The 18,229-nt window shown below is 36.3% G+C and overlaps 2 protein-coding genes across 2 annotated transcripts; both read right to left on the bottom strand.

Moving 5' to 3' along the window:
- Positions 1 to 3,143, bottom strand: LOC145135657 (phosphopantothenate--cysteine ligase 2-like). Its single transcript, XM_079069907.1, has 10 exons — positions 3,007 to 3,143; positions 1,934 to 2,070; positions 1,730 to 1,853; positions 1,595 to 1,639; positions 1,184 to 1,269; positions 1,022 to 1,074; positions 847 to 906; positions 656 to 757; positions 455 to 574; positions 1 to 350 (listed from the first exon to the last, which is right to left on the bottom strand). The coding sequence occupies exons 2-10, from the start codon at positions 2,049 to 2,051 to the stop codon at positions 126 to 128; spliced, it is 933 nt and encodes a 310-aa protein (XP_078926033.1). The 5' UTR covers positions 2,052 to 2,070; positions 3,007 to 3,143; the 3' UTR covers positions 1 to 125.
- Positions 3,144 to 7,964: 4,821 nt separating this feature from the next.
- LOC145136995 (serine carboxypeptidase-like) lies at positions 7,965 to 11,146 on the bottom strand. Its single transcript, XM_079071132.1, has 9 exons — positions 10,753 to 11,146; positions 9,987 to 10,155; positions 9,750 to 9,869; positions 9,528 to 9,671; positions 9,301 to 9,451; positions 9,119 to 9,210; positions 8,716 to 8,974; positions 8,355 to 8,488; positions 7,965 to 8,278 (listed from the first exon to the last, which is right to left on the bottom strand). Exons 1-9 carry the CDS (start codon positions 11,061 to 11,063, stop codon positions 8,150 to 8,152), a joined length of 1,509 nt encoding a protein of 502 aa, XP_078927258.1. The 5' UTR covers positions 11,064 to 11,146; the 3' UTR covers positions 7,965 to 8,149.
- Between the last annotated feature and the right edge of the window lie 7,083 nt (positions 11,147 to 18,229).

The raw sequence follows: 18,229 nt of genomic DNA on the forward strand, positions 1-18,229 counted from the left end.
TTGGAAAAGAAAATACAATTTTCACCAATTTACACTTAAATTTGTTCTCACTTCTTGACAAGCTTTGTATCTTGAGATTTTCTTTTGTATCTATGAGAAACATAGTCCACTAGCTGGTTTATTGTTCACGTATTGATGAAAGTCGAATGTTTGTCCACAAGTAGTTTTATCAAAGGAGATTCGACATCTGAGTGGTCGTTTTCACGGTATACATAAGTTTTTCCATTGTCAGTGACGAGTATGACTACCTCTTTACGGGTCGAAAGTTCATTTGCTACTACCGCATGCATTTTGTACCTTTTAAGAGCTGTATCCGCCTTCTCTAAAAGAATCTCTTTGTCTGTCTCCAACTATAATTAATCATCATATTAATTTAAAACCATTTTTTTTTTCATTCCATTCCTCTCCCAATTCCAAATGCAAACAAAACTTGTAAGGAAGGAAATTATCTTACCTTGAATGACACACAGAATGCTTCTGGGGCCCACTCGTTTCGCAGAACCGAAAGCATCTTAGGTACTTGAGCCAGCCGCATATCCAGAGGACCAGATGCTGACTGGATTTTATGTACTACCTACAATAAATAAATAAATAAATAAATAATCCATCAATTAAATTAACCTCTTTTTTATTTGAGTGAAGTAAAAATAATTACCATGGTCTCCCATGGAACATAAAAGTCGGATACAGCAGCCGCAAGATAAAACATACCACTTGCTCCAATTATCTTCATTGATGTTGCAATCAACCTTAAAATCTGCTCATATTTTACTACAAATTTTAATTAACTTATTCATAAAATGTTGTTTTCTCCAGTTTGATTGAAAATAAATAAATAAAATTTACCTGAAGATACTCAAAGATGGTTGTGAAAGGCAGTTTAAGCAACAAGCCTCCTGAAACAGCCTGTGATCATATGAAATCTTTTATGTGTAAATGCAATATGTAATATGTATATGTATATGTATACATTGTATATAACAAAACAAACACAGCTTTAAACAAAAGAGATGACTCCTACTTTGTGATGTTCCTTAATTGCCCTCTTAACTACTTCAGACTGTGACTCCTGCACTGTAAAACAAATAAATTGTATTCATTTCTTTATGATATGAGCCTATGTGGTCCATATTCATAGTCAACAAAAAGTTTGACCAAAATGATTTACTATAAAAAGTATGACCTTTTATGCATGAATCATCAGTAAGCTCGAAACATTCAAGTAGTGCATCATCTGGAAGCGATCTACAAAATGGCTGGCATGTTCCCCTACACAACATTTATGTATATTGACAGGTTTGGTCCTTGTGTAAAAAATAAATTACAAAAACTGTCACTGTAATTTACAGAAAAGGTCCCTGTCTAGATTTGTTTTTATAGAAACAGTCCATGTGTTTAAGACTTTCGTATGTTGGCAGGTTTGGTCCCTGTGTAAAAAATAAATTACGAAAACTGTCCATAGAAAAGTTTTCTATGTGTTTAGAAAAATTACAAAAATGGTCCCTGCCAAATAGAAAATTTACAGATTACAACTTAATATCACCCTAGTTTTTGTCTAAATGGAAACAGAAAGGGTATATATGTATATATTCACCTCCTATACAGAAAGATGACTGAATATCCAGATTTCAAAAAGTACCTGAATGCAAATCCAGATTATCTTGTTAAGTTTGAAATTAAATAATTAAAAAAAGTTGTGTAATTGTGTATAGTTAGGGTAGGGGTATACTCGGTAGAAGTTGCTCCTCTATGCCCAGAGCTAAAGTTATCAATGTAACGCACACAACGTTGCTCTAAAGGAACAGTGGTCCCACCAGATGTCACACATACAACCCTTCTAGGCCCCACACTTCCTAAACATATATATACAACTTTATAAAATGTTTAAAGTGAAACAAAATATATACAAACAAGTGAAGTGAAGTGAACATGCCTGATAAAGAAGAAGTATTATGATCAATAAATTGGGTTAATTTTCTGGTTATGGTATCAGCATCTTTCAGAAGGGGTGCTGTGTTAAAGAAGGATGTTGTTTCAGCCACAGCATCCATGGAAATGGCTACCAATTAACTGCAATTAAACCAATATATCCCTGTTATAATAAAAGAAACATTTTGATTGATGCATGTCATATTTTTATGCATAATAATGCCACATCTCATTTTCTTAGTATTTTTTTTTTATAAATCCCAAATTTTAAGGAATTTAAAATAAATGTCAATTTTTTTCCAGATATACTTCATAAAACATCTCATTTTCTTACTATTTTTGTCATGTTTTTTAATTACTTGATATAAATCCCTGACTATAAGGAGATTAAAATTAAATAACAATTTATTCTTGGTATTCTTCATATAAAGATTTAAACATATTCAAATTATACATAACCAAAGGATTTGAAGTTGTTTATTCTCCAAAGGGAGGAACTAAGAAGAATCATCCAAGACTTGTGTTCCAGAGAATCTTAGGCTTAAAAACATCTCAATTTGTAGTAAGTATGAGTAGTGAATCAAGGTGTTCTATGGTTCAATATGGAGGTGGAATAATAGCATAAATATTTTAAGGTATTCAACCCAAGAAACTAAGCAAGTGACACTAGCTTGTATTTAACTTTGTAAGAATACATTAGTATTGATTTTTAGGGTTCTAGCATATTGAAGATAAACATTGTATCAAGATGTTGCTATCATATATTGATTATAGCATCTCAACCATTAAAAAAACTGAGATCGGTATAATATCGAACACTATTGAAGATAAAATGTTGTATACGATGATCGTCAATATGCCCTAATTAGAACGATAAATCACAAATCTCATAATCCAACTCATGTAGGTACGTAACTCACACAAATTGCGAAGAATATACCGACTAAATATCGACTTTCAAAGGAATAATATAACATCACAGAGTATAAATTCTAGAACACGGACAAATGATTGATCTACAAGATAGAACACATAACGAGAACGAAACAAGAAAATCACGACCGTCGATATACGTACCTGTTAAGCAAGTTCCGGTGAGGGACGGCGGCAGAAACAAAGCGTTATAGTCAAGCGCAGGAAATGAAAACTGCGGCGGCGAGGGCGTCGTGAGGGACGGGCTTCTAACGAGTTTTAGGGAAAAAAAATTCAAATTATAATAAAAAATTAATTATTAATTATATATAAATTTAAATGTATGTGGGCGATATTTATCTATGTCGATTAAACGGATAATTTTGTGTCTATATATATAATACACAAACACCAATTTGAAATTGATGTAAATACGAATAAACACTAAACACGAGTCATGTTTGTATATCTAAATCTCATCACCTATAAAATTGTCAGGTCTACTATTGATCTATCAAGAGGCGGACGCAAGATTTCATAGTAGGATTACACCGAAATTTTAAGTAGTGGCACGATAGTAGGAAAAAAAAATTCAAAAATTTTTACATAAGTTAGGCGTTGTTTGTATCATCTCAGTCCCTTCGTCTATTAAATTGTCGGGTTTACTATTGATCATCACCTATACCTATCTCTTGTCTTTGGCAATGAGAGCAAACAACTCCTACCTCATGTTTTATACTTTTAATATAACTTTATTATATTTGTAATAATAAAAGTAAAATAAATGACCAATAGTTTATGCCATTAACATATTATGTTTTTAACCTTTTCACATCCACACTTGGTTTGACTTAAAAACGTTATATCTTTACATAGATTATTTGTAGTCTTGTATGTACAAAATATATTACAAATAAAGGGAAAATAAATTAGGATGGTAATTATCTTTTAGTTTTGCACATATGGGTAACATTTCATCTTTTGTATACCATAAGGTAACTAACTTGTTTATTGTGTTCGCGTCTTATCAATATTATCGGTTATCTTATGTTCCTACTTATGTGGCATATATGTGGAATATGCATGGCATATATGTGGACAAGAAAAAAGGAAAATGAATTAACATGGTAATTATTTTTTTAGTTTTGTTTACATATGGATAACATTTTATCTTTTGTACCATATAAGGTAACTAACTTGTTTATTGCGTTCACATCTTACCAATATTACCGGTTATCTTAGGTTATTGTTTATGTGACATATATGTGGCATGTACGTAGACAAGAAAAACACATGTATGCATTATAAAAGTGTGGCATACATTTAGGTTATTAGTTGAGACTCAAAAGTAGAGATCAACAAATTCTTTTTCGTCTTTTCCGGACAACCTGATGAATTCCAAGCTGAGCATACATGTTACTGTAAGTTACCATCTCGTGTAAATCAAGGATCGAAGATAACCCTCGGCGGAAATTTAAAGTTTACCAAACTCACTGGCAAACCAATTTATCCTTTTTGAGCTTTTAGTTTAATCTTCCTAATTCTAACCTTGTTTTCCCTTCGATTGAATAGTGGACGACCCCCAAAATGTAAATTATGTGAATGGGTGGATGATGAAAGGACCCAGACAAAGCTTGATGTAACGCCCGTAGATCTGGCTAGTCAATTTAGAGACAATGAGCATCAAAAATGAGTTTTTGATGGAAGATTATTTATAAGGATTAATCTTAACCAAGTTATAGTATATGTTACAAGGGTTCCGTACATATAAAGAACGCTGAAATCCGAGTTATAACGAAGAAGTTTAGCCTTAGATATCTAAGATTTGGCATAGCAGTGCATAGCCCGAAATTCGAATTTTAGATCGATTGATTTTTGGCCAACACAACCTAAATGAGAATTGGAGATCTCATTAATAGTAGCACAACGGTAAAAAGACATACGAAAACGGACGTCGGATGAAGAAGTTATGAATTTTTAACGAACTTTTCCTGTCCCGGCCTGTTAAAAATATAACTTTAAAAATAAAGTCAAATTTAACCGACGGAGTCTAAATGTAAAGTACGTCTCCACCTACACGTGGATATAAAGAGCGTAAAAAACGGAGTTCGTATGAACAAATTACAAATTATAATACATATTTACGTATTAAAATAAAGTATAAATCATATATACGTACACATATATATACATATGTATATATCATTAGAAAAGTATCGACGATGCGGTCATTATAAGACTAGCGTTGAATACTTTCGACATTAGTTTAGCAAAAATATCGTTAAATCTATTTAAAATATTATTATAAATAGGTGTTTAGTTGTTTATATAACTATAATGTCATTAAGTAACTATGAGGGTAGTTTTTGAAAATTCAATTACTATAAATAAGAGCCTTGTGCTCTCATATTTATTGTACCATTCTCTTGATTCAAGAGTCTTTCTCTTCTTATCCCCCGAGCATTTCGGTCCCTCGTGATTCGACTTCTCTTTCTGTAGTTTTAGTATAGTAAGGTGAGCGCTGAAACGCTGCACGAATCTTTCCTAGAAAGATTCAGCGACGAAGTTCTGCCCCTGCAGAGCCAGAGTCCTAGCTAAAACCCTCTTGTAAGTAAGTTATGATTACCCTATTTTAATATAGCTTATATTTAAAATTAGTATTATTATTATGAACTTATAATAAATATTTGGGCTATTATTATGACTTATATAAGTGTCGTTATAATATCTTTTTAACTACTCGTATCTCCTAGATAACGAAGTGTGGGCGGGACCCGTATCTCCCAGTTAGCGGAGTGAGGGCGAGGCCCGTATCTCCTAGTTGCATGCTATGTGTAGATGGTATGTGGTAGATTGGGGAGACTCGCTAAGCTTTGTGCTTACTGTTTTCAGTTTTGGTTTCAGGTACTTCCACTAGCACTGGGAAGGGCTCGTGATGATCGCATGGCACACACCACAGTCTTCAGCCTGGGAGCTAGACTCTGATATTTGGATATGAGATTTGATTTGAGACAGATACTATGATGTTTATGATACACGATTATGATTTTACTTATGATTTTGGATGGTTGATGGCTTTAATAATGTTTTGAAACGAAACTTTTGGGTTGTATTTTTGGGATGTTACACCTTTTTCCCAAATGATGGCCCCGTCATCTAGCAGAGTATGGATGACAACCACAGACTATTCTAGACAGTCCAGTGGAACACTAGCAGACTCGCAACCTGTAGGTGTTGTGAACGATGTGTTTAAGTGCCTAAACCCCGACGATCATGCAAACTTGGTGCCTAACCCTGGCGACTATGCAGACTTAGTGCCTAAACTCCGGCGATCATGCAGACTTGGTGCCTGACCCTGGCGACTATGCAGACTTAGTGCCTAAACCCCCGACGATCATGCAGACTTGGTGCCTAAACCCGGGCGACCATGTAGACTTGGTGCCTAAACCCTGGCGACTATGCGACTTAGTGGCCTGTTGAGTAAACCCTGGCAACGATGGATTTCGTGCCGATTCCTTAGAATGATCCTTAGGAATGAATGAACGAGGAATAGCTAATTCTTAGGGTAGATCCTTCAGAGTAATTGGGTTGATTGTTTGATGTTTAAACATAATAATTATATTATTGTAGGTTGAAAACCCTATGTACTCACCAGGTTTCCCAACCTGACCCACTCAAGCTTATTTGAATCACAGGTGCCGATACGAAGTTATATTACACTGGGAGATTAAAGAGGTGTAGATCACTAGTGTAAATGAATGTAAGTTATGTTTATGCTTATGTTTCTGTATTGACAATGACATCCCAAATGTTTTAAAATGAATAAAAATACATTTCTTCGGAAATGTTTTGATAACGTATTTATCATGTTTTACTAGGAACAAATTCCGCAACATTTTTATTAAAAATGGTAGTCTGATTTTATAAAGCATAAACAAAATCGGTCTTTTCTGGCCGTGAAAATGGGGATGTCACACTTGATTTGAGTGAAATTGGTGAATTGGAGCCTCCACTTTTAGATTAAAATTTTTAACAATTGAAAACAAAATTATTATGATATACACATTTATTTTTATTGTCTACGCACATGCCACGTATATGCCACATAAGCAATAACCTAAGATAACCGATAATATTGGTAAGATGTAAATACGATAAAAAAGTTAAATACCTTATGGTGTACACAAAATAAAATGTTATATGTAAACAAATATAAAAGATAAATATCATCCTAAGTCATTTTCCTTTTTTCTTGTCCACGTACATACCATTTATATGTCATGTATATGCTACATGTATGACATATAAGTAGTAACCTAAGATAACTGTTAACATTGGTAAGATGTAAACACAATAAACAAGTTAGTTATCTTATGGTGTAAATGTTACCCATATGTGAACAAAAGTAACAGATAATTACCCTTCTAAGTCATTTTCTCTACAAATAAACTAGCCAAAAATCAATGTGAACGATATATATAAATAAACACATATACAAATAAACTAACCGAATATTAACTTGAACAATCTATATAAATAAACTAAGAACAAATCAACTTGAAGAGTACATGATAAACTATGAATAAAATTTACATAAAAACCCACATTCAAGAGCTCATATTCTTGGACTTTTCGGCTAATTTCCCTTCTAAAAATGAAACTTATAATATATCACAAACCCATATATGCATAATAAACTGAAATTAGCAATTATTGAGCTAAAAATCTCTCATTTACAAAAGAAACAGTAACAACAAAATGCTTTCGCTTTCATTTTTCTGATGCTAACAAAACAAAGAACTTCTTCCTCTCCTTCCCTTCACTAGAAGAGTTTAGAAGACTCTAGTCTACATCTACGTCAATAAGAGGACATACCAACATTTTTAGATCTGTGGTCATCTTAAAAAACAAACAGTTTTTGTGAAGGCTGCGTTTTTCTAAAAAACAAACAGTTTGTGAAGATTAATGTAGGCTAATGTTTGCTCGTGGTCTACACAGACAAAAAAAAAAAGCCAAGAAGGTTTACAGACAAAAAACAAAGACCACCTTACTTTCTACAATACACCAACATAAATATTTAAGTTTGTAATTATCTGAAAATGTAAAATAACCACACCACAAAATGAATGAACACAAACATTTATTTGCTTCTCAATATGCATACTAATTACCATTAAGAACATTTTTACTATTTATCTCAACAAAAAAAACGTCATAAGAATTTTACTACAAAAAACTCATCATCCGTGGGACCCAAACCCACGACCAACATTATTTATAAACAACAGACACAGACCCATCCATAGTATTATATAGAGGAAACCAGAGATTTAGGCTTCATTGGAGTTTTGGAAAGCGAGTCCTCTGTCCACCTCTTTAGCATCTCCAGAGCTGCCTTCGGCTGATCCATAGGAACCATATGACCAGCATCATGAACCTGTTTCATTCACATCAGTCTCAGTGTATGACAAACGCAGTATAACCTGTTCTGTCTAAGGAGTGCAACATAATACCTTGAGGAAACTGAGTGGACCGTAGCTTTTGAGTAAGCCCGCTTCAGATCCCGAGACATCAAAAGGAATTTCAGGAGACGCACCAAACTCTTTCGTTCCACTCCATTCCATAGCATGAACCCATCTCGAATTACCTTTTTTAAAATAAAAAAACAAAAATAAATACAAGCTTTCTACGGCTATTTTCAACGATTTGCAATTTTTACAAACAAATTGCAATTTTTGTTTCACCCACACCAGTCTGTGTCTGTCAGTCTGTCTGAGTCTTGGTCTGATGCGGTACAATCTGTTCTGTCATGTCTTGTCATGTCTTGTCCTGCTTAACATTTGATTTGAGAAATGGTGTTGAGTGAAAACTAACCGAGCCAGTTACAGATTAGGTCGTATTCTCCAGCGTATACAAGCAACTTAATTCCATCTTCAAGGAGAGCAGGAATGCCAGTTTCAAGATTTCTCATCCAGTCCATAAGCATGGCCAGGTAGACACTAGTGCTACACGAAACAAACTCTACATCTCCAACTCCAAGAGCTTTTCTAACAGATTTCTTGTTTAGGAGTGTCTCCATGTCTGAGAAGTCATAGCACAAGCTTCCTATACACTCCTTTCTTATGTCATAGTACTGAAAAAACAAATTAAAAATGAGCGTCATGTTATAGGTTAGATAATATCATAGTACTGAAAAAGCAGAAGTCCTATTTATTGTGTTTATCAGTTGTTTTTTGCGCTTAAATTCATTCAAAAACAAAGAATCAGATTTGCTTACATTGATCTTGCCTGATGGAATAGAAGTGATCGAAATGAAAATGGAGTTGCAAACCAAATATGCAGCTACACAAGAAACTGTCCCATCAGTGCCTAAAAAAGAGCAAAAGAAGAAGTATATCAGTATAAGAAATTTCCCACTGTGTGTGTATGTGTGTGAGGGAGAGAGAGATGCAACATTACCACAAAGTTTAATTGCTGCTTCACACACAGGAAGTATCAAGTTGATGCGTTTAGACTGAGACTCTGTAATTATCCCCATATCCAATGCATAATCAGTATAAGCCTTGTACTGAATTGCTGGATCAGTGAGCCCATTTCCAATGGCAAATCCCTTTAAAAACTCATAAACTCAATGCACAAACTCAACCGATAAAACAAATATTTATTTTAAAAAAAAAAAAAGATACCTTCAGGTTTATGTGTATCCCTTCCTTGTTTTTGTTTCCTTTGTGGACTCGAGAAGCAACAGCAGGAATGTAATGCCCAGCATATGATTCTCCAGTAATATAAAAGTCGTTGTCCACAACTTCAGGATGCTCTGTGAAAAAGGCCTGAAAAAGAATTATATCCATATAAATTATAAAAATCATCTGTGGAGGGCAAACAGGTCATTTGACAAAGAAACAGACCTGTAAGAAATCGTATAAGTCATCACTGACTCCTTTTTCATCATAGCGAATGTCTCTTATATCGGAGCTATAACTAAAGCCAGTTCCAGTAGGTTGGTCAACATATATTAGATTTGATGCCTGAATTTACACAAAAATATTATTGATTGTTGTGTACAAAATACAAGAAATAGGAAAAAAGGAGCATTAAAAAAGTATCAAATGGTAAATAATAATATTCAACCAATAAACTATCACCTGGTCCCACCCATACTCATTCCATACAAGAGTCAAGTTATCTCCGATTTTGAAAGGGCCATTTTCATAGAAAAGAGCAAGCTCACTGCTACAGCCTGGTCCCCCAGTCAACCAGATAACAACAGGGTCCTTTTCACTGTTGCGTGATTCGAAGTAAAAGTAAAACATCCTACAAATAATCCAAATATCATTCTTAGATGCTAGTGAAAATGAGGGAAATGAATAAAGCAACTGTTTCCGAATATAGAAAGTTATCAAATAAATTGCATCTATGACATAAATGGATAGTTAGCTAGGAATAGAATTAACTGCAATATAACAAGTAAAATGACCAAAATAGGTAAATATTTTTTCACAAAATAACCAATTATTTCTCGGAAAAATAAAGTTCGATCATTTGTGAAATAGCTTTTTCTGACCTCGTATTCACGAAAAAATAGTTCCATTTACGCGAAGGTGGCAGAGATAAATATTTTTTTCAATGTTAACAAGAGTAGATGTAGCAAAATTGGTTAAAATAGTCCCGTAACTACCGCTCCTATGAATGTTGAAACTTGAAAGGACTAAAATGTAAATTCGGATATAATTTAAGGACTATTTCTGTAAATACAATGTGGGTTCATCGCCGAGAAGCTCCCACGCGAAAAATCAGCTTATTGATTTACGCGAAGAAAAAGTTCCTAGATACTCATGATATCAGCAAACTTATAAAAAGGAGGCATGTCAAGAACAATAATAGGAGTAACACAGGGTTTTAGGAATATACTGAGCATCATGAGAGTGTTCAATCTGATAATAACCAGCATGATGACCTAAATCTTCAATGGTGACGCTGTCTGCATCAACGAAATTGGGGAATTGAAATGGCTTCTCGACTATCTTCGAACCGGGAATAGATGAACGGTTGGTGACATCGCGATCGACGATGTTGATGGAGTGTTTTGGGAACAAATTGAGGCCTCTGATCAGTTTCCTCGCTTGAGTCGACGGGAACTTGGGGTCGTTGTGGCTGAGACTGGTCGCCGGAGAAAGAGAGGCGAGAGCAAGAGAGAGGATGAGTAGCCTCAAACACTCCATTTTAGACTTCTAGAAGAGAGATGAGATTACTTGTAAATTAACATATACGTAGATGGTACCTAGGGTCAAGATATGAAGATAACAACTTTTTTTAAAAAATGAATGACTGATATCTCTCATTTTTTTTTATTTGCATATAAATGTAATTAAGGATATTTTTTTTATGCTTAGACGGTACCTAGGGTTAAGATAATAACTTTTTAAAATGACAATTCTATCTTCATTGCCTTTCATATACACCTTAACTGTCTTTTTATTTTTAGATTTATGATATCAGGTACAATTAAATATATAGATGAATAAATTATTTTGTCTCAATTTAAATTATAACTTATTAGTACGTCTCTATCTATCTTCTTAATTGATCTTAAAGGTCATATTTTACAAGTATATTTCTATCTATCTTATTTATTAAGTTTAACCTCATATTTTGAATTTTTTTTTAAATGAGATTTAAAGTATATTGTTATTTTTATATTAAAGTAACAAAAACATATCATCAAAAATAAAAGTGTTCAAATATTTTGTCATTCTAAATAAAAAAAAATTTATTGAAAATGAAATAAAACCGAAATGCGTTGTTATTCAAACGAACTTCTTTGAAACTTGAAATATAAAATTATAACTTAACATAATAAACTCTCATACAACGGAATTATTTGTTTCATTACTTGGTTCGATTCATTTACCAATTTTTTACGTCCAACTAAACAGACATTTAGTTTAGCAACAATTGTGCATATCGAAAAGTGTCACTTTGATGAGCTATATAGAAATATGTAATATTAGAATTTTTGAAATTTTAGTTTCGGTCACCCTAATTATCACACTTGTGTTCCGCCCCTGTTTGTATATGAATATTAGTAAGAGATACCCTAATGGGGTTCAAAGTGTGTTAATGATATTTCTTTTATTTGTATATGAATATTAGTAAGAGATAATCAGGTCCGACCCTAATGGGGTTCAAAGCGTGCGACCGAATATGTCCTGAAAAAATATAGGACCTAAATATATATCAATTTGCGTAACTAAACTTCAAATATGACTCGCAACTTAGTTGGCAAAGTGCGCTTTGTTTGCTTGCTTTTTCAAAAAGACCATTGTTCGACTCTTGCTTCCAATACTTCTTTGTTTTTTATTAATCAATAGTTCATTCTTATAATATATAGGGAAATTGAGTAGTCTAACCCTTATAAACAACCATTTTAATAAAAATAAACAACATTTTTTTGGAAAATGACCATATGATCTGGAATATCTAATTCTGGAGCACATAGTTTTGTTCCGGAGTTGTGATTCGGAATACGATATTCCAGAGTATTTATGATCTTGTTCCGGAGTGAGTGCCGGTTGGTGGGAATTTGGTCCGGAATCTGTAACATCCCAAAATTTAAAAGTATGATTGAAGGACTTAAGAGTAAATTGAAGAAGGTACTCGACGAGTAGGTATGCTTACTCGTCGAGTCAGAGCGGGTTCTGGTCACGAGTTAAGTGACCAACTCGCCGAGTCGGCAGCTGGACTCGACGAGTTGGTGCTGAAAAGAGAAAACCCTAATTTTAAGGGTTACACCCTATTTAAAGGACCATATGTCCTCCCCTCAACCTCCTTATTGCCCTTGAGAGTCAGTAAACCCTAAAATCGTGTGAGCTTCCATTGTTAAAGAGATTTGAGCTTTGGAGGAGGAATTTTGAGAAGGGAACTTGAAGATCAAGAGGCTAGCATCAAGGGATTGGTATAGATCCAGGATCTACTTCAGCTTGGGCACATTTTGGAGGTAACAACCTGTTACCTTGACTCTATTGCATTTATATCTATTCAAGAATGAGATTTGGGGCCCTTTTTGCATGTTAAGGATCTATTTCGGGTTAGGGGTCTAGATCTGAGGTTGCTACTTCAGATCTAGACTTGTCTTGGTCCAGAAACTCACAAAGTATCAGCCTTTGGCTTGTTGGTGAAGCATCCTTGTCTTAAACCTTAGCCCTAGATTGATTTGGGCCTATAACTCTTTGTTTCCACGTAAAGTTTGCAACTTTACGTGAGAGTCATGCCCTAGAAGAGTAGATATACATTTTGGAGCCCCTGCATGACTCGAAAAGCCTCTGTATGAATAAAGGACTGAAGGGACTCGGCGAGTCTGTTCTTAGACTCGGCGAGTCTGTTGAAGATAGGCATGAACTCGACGAGTTGGAGGAACAACTCGGCGAGTCTGTTGAAGATTGTCGTGGACTCGGCGAGTCTGTTCTTGGACTCGGCGAGTCAGAACGCAAAACCCCAACCTCTTCTGGTTAAGACTCAGATCAGCGAGTTGAGTGGTGACTCAGTGAGTTGGACATGATAGGACTCAGAGATTGTTGAACTCGACGAGTCATGGGGTGACTCGGCGAGTCGAGTCGTGATATGAGAGTTTTCTGAGTTTAGGAACTCGGCGAGTCAGGGGGTTGACTCGACGAGTAGGGTTAATCAGGAAGGTTGACTTTGGCCAGGACTTTGACTTTGACCAGTTTGACCTTCAAGGGTATTATGGTAATTTGGTATTTATGTCAATGGATCATTGATGGCTATAGGTGTTGGAGTTTTGGGCAGTGCTTTGGGATTGTGCTTTCGTGGTTCGGTTCGGCAGTTGCAAGGTGAGTTATCCTCACTATACCCAAGGGTCTAAGGCACCAAGGCCGGCCCTTTGATTTGTTATTTGAGTTAGTTACTGCTGTGATATGTTAGTTGGCATCCTGGTAGATAGGATGGCTTTATGATGGTATGTTCTGTTAGTTGGCATCCTGGTAGATAGGATGGCTATATGATGGTATGCTCTGTTAGATCGGTATTCTGGTAGATTGGATGTGGCTATGCTTAGTGACTTGTAGTTGGTCTGACTGTCTGTATGCTGGTAGGAGATTACCTGTTATATGTGCACGTGTTGAGCAGTAGTAGAGGGTATTCCATCCCGGTAGGATGATAGGGCCCTAGTATGTTGTCTTGTAGACTGTTATATGGTTATTTGATAGGTGTACATGTTTGCCAGTATGTGGGCATTCCAACCCGATGGTTGAGGGCCAGGAGTATTCCATCCCGGTAGGATGATTGGACTCATAGTAGGTGGGCATTCCAACCTGATGGTTGAGGGCCTGAGGTATTCCATCCCGAGGGATGATTGGACCCATAGTAGTTAGTGTATGTATAGTAGGTGGGCATTCCAACCCGATGGTTGAGGGCCAGGAGTATTCCATCCCGGTAGGATGATTGGACTCATAGTAGGTGGGCATTCCAACCTGATGGTTGAGGGCCAGGGGTATTCCATCCCGAGGGATGATTGGACCCATAATAGTTATTGTATGTATAGGTGTGTGGGCATTCCAACCTGATGGTTGTGGGCCGAGAGTATTCCATCCCGAGGATGATTGGACTCGTAGTATGTTGGCATTCCAACCCGACGGTTGAGGGCGTGAGGTATTCCAACCTGATGGTTGATTGGACCCATAGTATGTTGTTCATTGTTGTATGTGTATGATTATGTGTGTACGGGTATTTTGGGTGAACTCACTAATCTTTCGAGCTTACGGTTTTCAGTTTATTGTTTCAGGTACATCAGGTGATCGTGGCAAGGCAAAGGCGTGATCGTACCGCTCCTCATATTTCATGATTTTGTGATTTGGTTCTGGGGATACTCTGATGTTTAAACTATTTTGAAAACAAGTTGTAATAACTTAATGGTTTTTGAATGGGTTAAAATGTTTTAATTGGCATGAATTTTATGGGTGTTACAGAATCTGACACTCCGTACCTTCCAGACAGAAAAAGTATATTCCTGACTGATGTCTGGAACGACCGTACATTCTGGAGAGCTAGAATTAGGGTTTTTGTATGTTTTTGTTCCAAATATGCAATATATTTGTGTGTCTAATAAATTTGTGTGTTCGATACTTTCCATAAACATTCTGGAATGAGTACGTATACGGGTTTTTTGAGTTCCAGTTTCTAGTGGAGGGCAATGACAGCGTATCGACGGATGTATGCAGTATCTTGCTCCGGATTACACATGTTTTGGTGTAGATATAAGCAATGATATCAACTTTGTTGGGTTAGTTACGTTTGTTGCTTCCAAGTCCAAGTTACACACTAATCAAATTTGTTTATCTTTTCAATGTCATCGATCAAATATACTTATGCAGATTCTCAAAGATAGTGATGTTAGATATTTTCTTAGTTTTATTACTACTATGCCTCCCAACACGGTATAATTGTTTGTAATTAATAATGTTATGGAAAGTGATACTAATCGATTTCCCGGGGAAAATTGTTTTGGAAATGGTTCTTTCGATGCTGGAAGTAACCAAATTTGTAATTTATTACCTATGACAACCAACCATGTTCCTTCTTACAATAACCCTATACATAGGGGTGATTATAGCTCTAAAGGTAAGGTTGTTGTTCACGCTAACCTTACTGTTGATGTTGATGAATCTACGAATGATGAGGCAAAACTAATGATGTTGGTTGATGATGGTAATATAATTCCACATGGAGAGCCAGTTGAACATTTTCAGAGTTACACTGAATTTGATGGGGATGATCATGAAGATGGAGAGGAGGAAACTGATCCCTTACAACCTCGAAAAGCACAATAGGAAAAGTTTCCTTTTTATTTTTCCAATTCTGAAGAAACACAACCCATCCATTGGGGCAGACCTGAACCTTTACCACTGCCCGAAGTAGCTCAACAAAATCGTAAATGGGCCACAGCAGACAACTATAATTCTCATATGAAGTTATGCTGAAACATCCCAAAAATACAGACCAAAAATTTCTTTTTAAAACCATTAGTAAAACCATAAATCATCCATCATCATAAATAAGGAAATCAAGAATCATGTATCTCAAACATCATGTCAAAAACTATATCAAATCATATGAGAAAATATCAGAGTCTAAACAATCCCAGGCTGAAATTGTGGTGTGTGTCATGCGATCATCCCGAGCCCTTCCTTTGCTAGTGGAAGTACCTGAAACCAAAACTGAAAACTGTAAGCACGAAGCTTAGTGAGTCTCCCCAACTACCACATACCATACAAATATCATGCAACTAGGAGATATGGGGCCCGCCCACTCTCATGGAGATTCGGGCCCCGCCCACACTCTGCTGTCTAGGAGATTCGGGCCCCGCCCACACTCCGCTACTAACATGCATACATGTATCACACAGACAACAAGTATATCTACCAAACAATCACATATCTATACTCAAATAATACTATGAGAATCAGGCCCCGCCCACTCTAAGCTGCTACGAGATCTGGGCCCCGCCCACACTCAGCTATTAACATATCACATATACGGGCCGGCCTTGGTGCCGTAGACCCGTTCCTACTGAAGGAAACTCACCTCACAAGACTGACTGCTGAAAACTCGAGTGAGGAATCCCTGTCTGTTGCTCCGACGACTCTCCGGCTATCAATTCCATAAAACACTTAATCAAAATATGATAACCCTTCATAAGGTAAAATGACCATTTTACCCTTGGTTAAAGTCAACGTCCTGGTCATAGTCAAAGTCAAGGTCAACTCCCAGTCAACCCAATTCGTCGAGTTATCTCCCAACTCGACGAGTCCCTGCAATGCTCAAACTCGTGGTCAACTGAGTCAACTCGTCGAGTCATATAACAGACTCGTCGAGTTCTTCCTGTCGTAAAGATCGGGACAGCTCGCTTCAACTCGTCGAGTCCTTCCCTGGACTCGCCGAGTTCCCCTGTCTGATTGAGCCATCCCAAAGGATTAAGCTCCTACCTTTCAAATCTATGCTCCAAACTTCATCTACATGTTGGGAATACACTCTTAAGGGTAAAGTTTCCAACTTTACCCGTCCTTAATCCTTCTTAATGGGTTTAACCCAAACCCTAACTTCTCTAAAGCATAAATCTTGGCCCACAAGCCATAACACCCTAAACCAAGGCACAATATACTAGATCTAGGCCTTTATCGTCTGTTGGACACATAAAGTCCCGAGCTTTCCTTCCATGCATGGTCTTTTAGGGCTAAAAAGGCCATATACTTGCTTACAAGCTTGCATGGGACTTCCATGGTCATAAAGTTTGCATCTTTATGCCATGGAACCCTTCCTAGATCCCAAATCTGAGATATAAGTCACTTGGGACGTCCAAATCCCAAGGACCAAGGTTCTTGAACCAAAACCTTCATAAAATGGAAACAAATAGATCTAAGAGAAGAATGATCAAGTTAGAGACTTGATTACCAGAAAATGTAGCAAATGGAGTGTAGTTCCTGGATCTACTTCTTCCCCTTTGATCCTTCTATCTTCTTCTTCTTCCACAAGCTTTAAAAGGCACAAAAACACTCAAAATGGCAAGAAATAGCTCAAAATCACTCAAGGTGGATTAGGGTTTTGAGATTAGGGTTTGGAGGTGATAGAGGCTGGGGTAGAGGCCAGATATGATGTTTAAATAAGGTGCAAACCCTAAAGATTAGGGTTTCCTCCTGATGGACCTACTCGTCGAGTCAAGGCTTCGACTCGTCGAGTAGACCACTTAAACCCCGCGACCAATCTGGCATCTAATCGACGAGCTAGGGCTATTAAATCGTCGAGTAGCTCTTACAAAAATGAATACTTTAATAGATTAAATGCGTACCAGGAACGGGGCGTTACATATACCAACTCTTCAAAAAAAAGCACTTAAGCTTAATTTAGGATTGAAAAGTATTAGTGAAGGTTTCCAATATAAAGTGAAAAAATCTACAAAAGACAGGTTTGAAGTTGTTTGCTATATGGATAATTGTGACTGGCGGATTAGGGCAACAAAACATAATACTAATGATACAATTCAAGTGGTTAAACTATCGGAGAAACATACTTGCTCAAACACACATCTACGTCCCCATCACCGACAAGCCAACAAAAAGGTATTAGGTCACTTCTTGAAGGGCATATTAGCTGATAGTACCGGTAATTTGTTGCGGGGGAAACAGATACAACGAACTTTAAATGACCGTCTTTGTGTACATATTTCATATTGACAAGCATGGAATGCTAAAATATATGCTCTATATTTATTGAGAGGGACCCCTGAAGAAAGCATTCTAAGACTACCTTTATATTGTTTCAACTTTGAGAAGAAGAATCCATGGACGGTTACACATATAAAGACGAGTGATGCAAC

Source organism: Lactuca virosa, chromosome 9, assembly GCF_052849685.1.
Source record: "Lactuca virosa cultivar CGN04683 chromosome 9, Lactuca_virosa_CGN04683_v6, whole genome shotgun sequence".
NCBI lineage: Eukaryota > Viridiplantae > Streptophyta > Magnoliopsida > Asterales > Asteraceae > Lactuca > Lactuca virosa.